This window comes from Nematolebias whitei, chromosome 9 (genome assembly GCF_014905685.2).
Source record: "Nematolebias whitei isolate Nwh7 chromosome 9, NemWhi1, whole genome shotgun sequence".
Lineage (NCBI taxonomy): Eukaryota > Metazoa > Chordata > Actinopteri > Cyprinodontiformes > Rivulidae > Nematolebias > Nematolebias whitei.
This window is the reverse complement of record NC_056506.1, coordinates 13387487-13390737: the sequence shown is the minus strand read 5'-3', so window position 1 is coordinate 13390737 and position 3251 is coordinate 13387487. Positions and strand designations below refer to the sequence as shown.

The window sequence follows — 3251 nt, the reverse complement described above, 5'->3', positions numbered from 1 at the left end:
CACTCTACTAGACACACATTCATACAGCACTCTACTACACACAGATTCATACAGCACTCTACTACACACACAAACTTTCACACAGCACTCTACTACACACACATTTATACAGCACTGTACTAGACACACGTTCATACAGCCCTCTACTATATCTCTACAAAGATAATCTGAATCTGCAGAGATTAATCAGAGCTTTAGATCACATTCCTACACTTCTGGGACACACATCAGAGGCAGTGAGGGGTTCAGTGTCTTGCCCAGGGACACGTCAACTTGTGACTGATGGTTGAATCAAATCCCCAACTCTCCCAATGCAGGACGACTGCTCTAACCACTCAACCACAGCTGCCCATGACCTGTATGTAAAGTCCATTTGATGTTAAATGTTTCTTATTTTAAATTCCCACACTCATTTGTCATGTTGCCACCGTCAGTGTTGTGTAAACGTGAACAAACATTGATCATCAGCACGATGCAACGACATCACAACTCACGCCATGACGATGACAGTGAAGTCGAGCCAGTTCCAAGGATCTCTGAGGAACGTGAAGGGAACTAAACAGAATCCTCTCGCCAAGATCTTTATTGCTGACTCAAAAGTGTAAATTCCAGTGAAGGTGTACCTGGTAAAGAGTTTTGAAAAGAGACACTGAATTAGACTAAACACTTGAAATCATAAATCAGCTCTGAAGTTAACCAACGATGTGAGGCTGAGTAAGATCTGACATAAGGATGATGAATGTGACAACATGTTGAAACAGTTCTAGCAAACCTAAATGACAATAACTGTGAGTATACAACATAATTTTTTAATGTTATGTACTATTTAACATGAATGAAAATATAATCGGCAAATTGATTCCATTTTTCATTTAATTTCTTGGCCAGCTATCTCTTTCTTCCACAGTTATCTGCTAAAGGCAGACAAACAAAACAAACCTTGGTTGTGGACACATGCTTTCCTCACTCATTCTCGTGCAAGGAGGACACTTTTTCCTCCTCCTCCTGCTCTCCTGTCCTTCTGCTTTTGTATTGAGTTCTGTCTTGTGTATCGGAGCTCCTATTTACACATCTTCCAAAACTAAAACTACTGTCATGGATCTGGTCACCTGGACTTTCAACGCAATCGATAAAGTCTTTTCAACCAAGTGACAGGGTCCTGGAGAATCCTCATGCCCCACTGAGATGCATGGCACGATACGTCATGGATTTGTGGGGAGTTTAGGAGCTGATGTGTCTTTCCGTATTATCTCAGGAGGACGCCAAAGATATTTATATAATTGGAACCATGAGAGCAGGGTTTCTGCTATTGGCTATTAAAGAAGATGTCGGCAGCAGTTTCGGCCATGGCAAAGCTGCAGAGTCTGTGTGAAGGTTTGGTTCGTGCTTGGAGAACTCAAAATCAGCTGATTTATGAGTTAAACTGTAAGATGGAAGCGATTTATGAAAATCGTAGGACACCTGCGGCTTTTGGGACTTGCCAGCACTTTGGTGGCTCACAAGCACGAACCAATGGAATGCCCACACGTCTGGCCATTTTGTGATTGAAAGGACCAGCAGAACTCAAGGCTGACAAGAACAAAAAAACAGTCTGCCTGAAGAAAATTGACAATTGTGGCTTATCTGAATCTGACTCCCCGGTTGGCCTCGAAGCAGGCCAACTATCAAATTTCTCCTGGGATATGTGTAAACTAAGAAAGCTCTGTCTATCGCATCCCCTAACCCCCACCTACCCACCCCAAGAACTTCTGTGAAGGCTTATCAGAGCTGTACCGGCTGACACCAACATCTTATCAGGACAATAAACTATCTGGAAGTGCTTCATAGACAAATCTCATCGTCTTGTCGTCAAATGCATATGTAAGGTGTCTATAAATGTGCTGCTGGTAGAGTTTTTAAATCATGTCCTTGTAGGACAAGGAGTGAAGAGATATTTTTTTGTAAAACCACTATCCTCTCCTCATGGCCTTTTCCCCATTTCTAACAGCTTAAATATATCCTTCACAGCCCTGCATGTCTAAAACACCTAAACATCTTTTTTCCATTTCACAGCATGCACTCATAGTGTGTCATATATTCATATACTTACATCACACCTGCATCTGGAGCAGTCACTGATAAAGCATCACAGCCCAGCAAAGTCCACATTAGAAAACATAAAAATTTAAAGGTTAAAGACGGAGCTGCAGCTTTACTCACTCCAGGTATTTGGTCCACGTTGGCGGGTCGGACATGGCCATGAAGAAGCAGTTGGTCAAGATGGTGAACATTATGAAATAGCTAAACAATGTGGAGAAAGCTAAGGAACAATACCGAGCAGTGATGAAAGGAAAGAAAAATCAACAGATCCTTCTTTTTTCTACATTAATTTCAAAATCAAAAATAATTGTTACAAGTTTAGATGTTTCAGATTAAACTGAAAGTTGCCAGAATAACCTTTAAACATGTTTCCTCATATTAGAGATTTGATTTTGTTGTTGTTGTTGTGACAAATAGATCTGTTAGCTAAAAAACACATTTTGTGGGCTAAAAACAAACCATTATTTGATTAGTAGAATATTTTGTGCTCCTATATCCTTTCTGAGATTACCAGAGGGACCAAGGGGGATTTTCAAATAAATAAAAAATAAAAATGAAAAGGGCTGTTTAAAAATGAGACAATAGGGGGGGGGGGGGGGGGGAATCCAGTAAAACCTTTGGACTGGAATTGGATAAATATTAGTAAATTGAAAGATCTGATAGGAAGGGAGAGGAATCTGGATTTTTTTATATTAAAAAAAACTTGTTTTATGTCAGGAGGAATTACATTCCAAAGTCTGGTTGGTACGGTGTTAATTAATTTTAACAACTTAAATTTAATCAAATATAGCATCAACTAATGATTAAACATAACAAAATGGTTTTGTATCTACCAGCACATAAAAACATTAAAATAAAAAGCTCAAAAACTATGTTAAAGGAAAGACCCCCCCCCCCCACCACCACCACCACACACACACACACACACACACACCTTTAGAAAAAGGATATGCATGGACCAGAACTTTTAAAGCAATCGATCTGATGAAGTGAAACGGACTAATTATATAAAGTGCAGAAGTGGCGCTGAACCTAAAGATGACCTTCCCTTTGTTAAGAACTATAAAAGTCTGCAGAGAAAACAAAAAGACAAAAACATCACGATTATTGAGAAAATCACGTTTTTAAATATATCAGGTTATTAGATTCAAGCCCAAGTGAAATTCAATTAG

At 39.4% G+C, this 3251-nt stretch overlaps 1 protein-coding gene across 1 annotated transcript in view; it reads right to left on the bottom strand.

The window, feature by feature from the left end:
- The window catches only part of LOC119414954 (sodium channel protein type 4 subunit alpha B-like), a 326309-nt gene that overhangs the window by 295182 nt on the left and 27876 nt on the right, over positions 1–3251 (bottom strand). Inside the window, exons 2-4 of the mRNA XM_037682070.1 lie at positions 3031–3149; positions 2200–2289; positions 495–623 (exon numbers count right to left, since the gene is read on the bottom strand). Of these exons, the coding sequence (XP_037537998.1) occupies positions 495–623; positions 2200–2289; positions 3031–3149 (338 nt within the window). The remainder of the gene's footprint in view (positions 1–494; positions 624–2199; positions 2290–3030; positions 3150–3251) is intronic.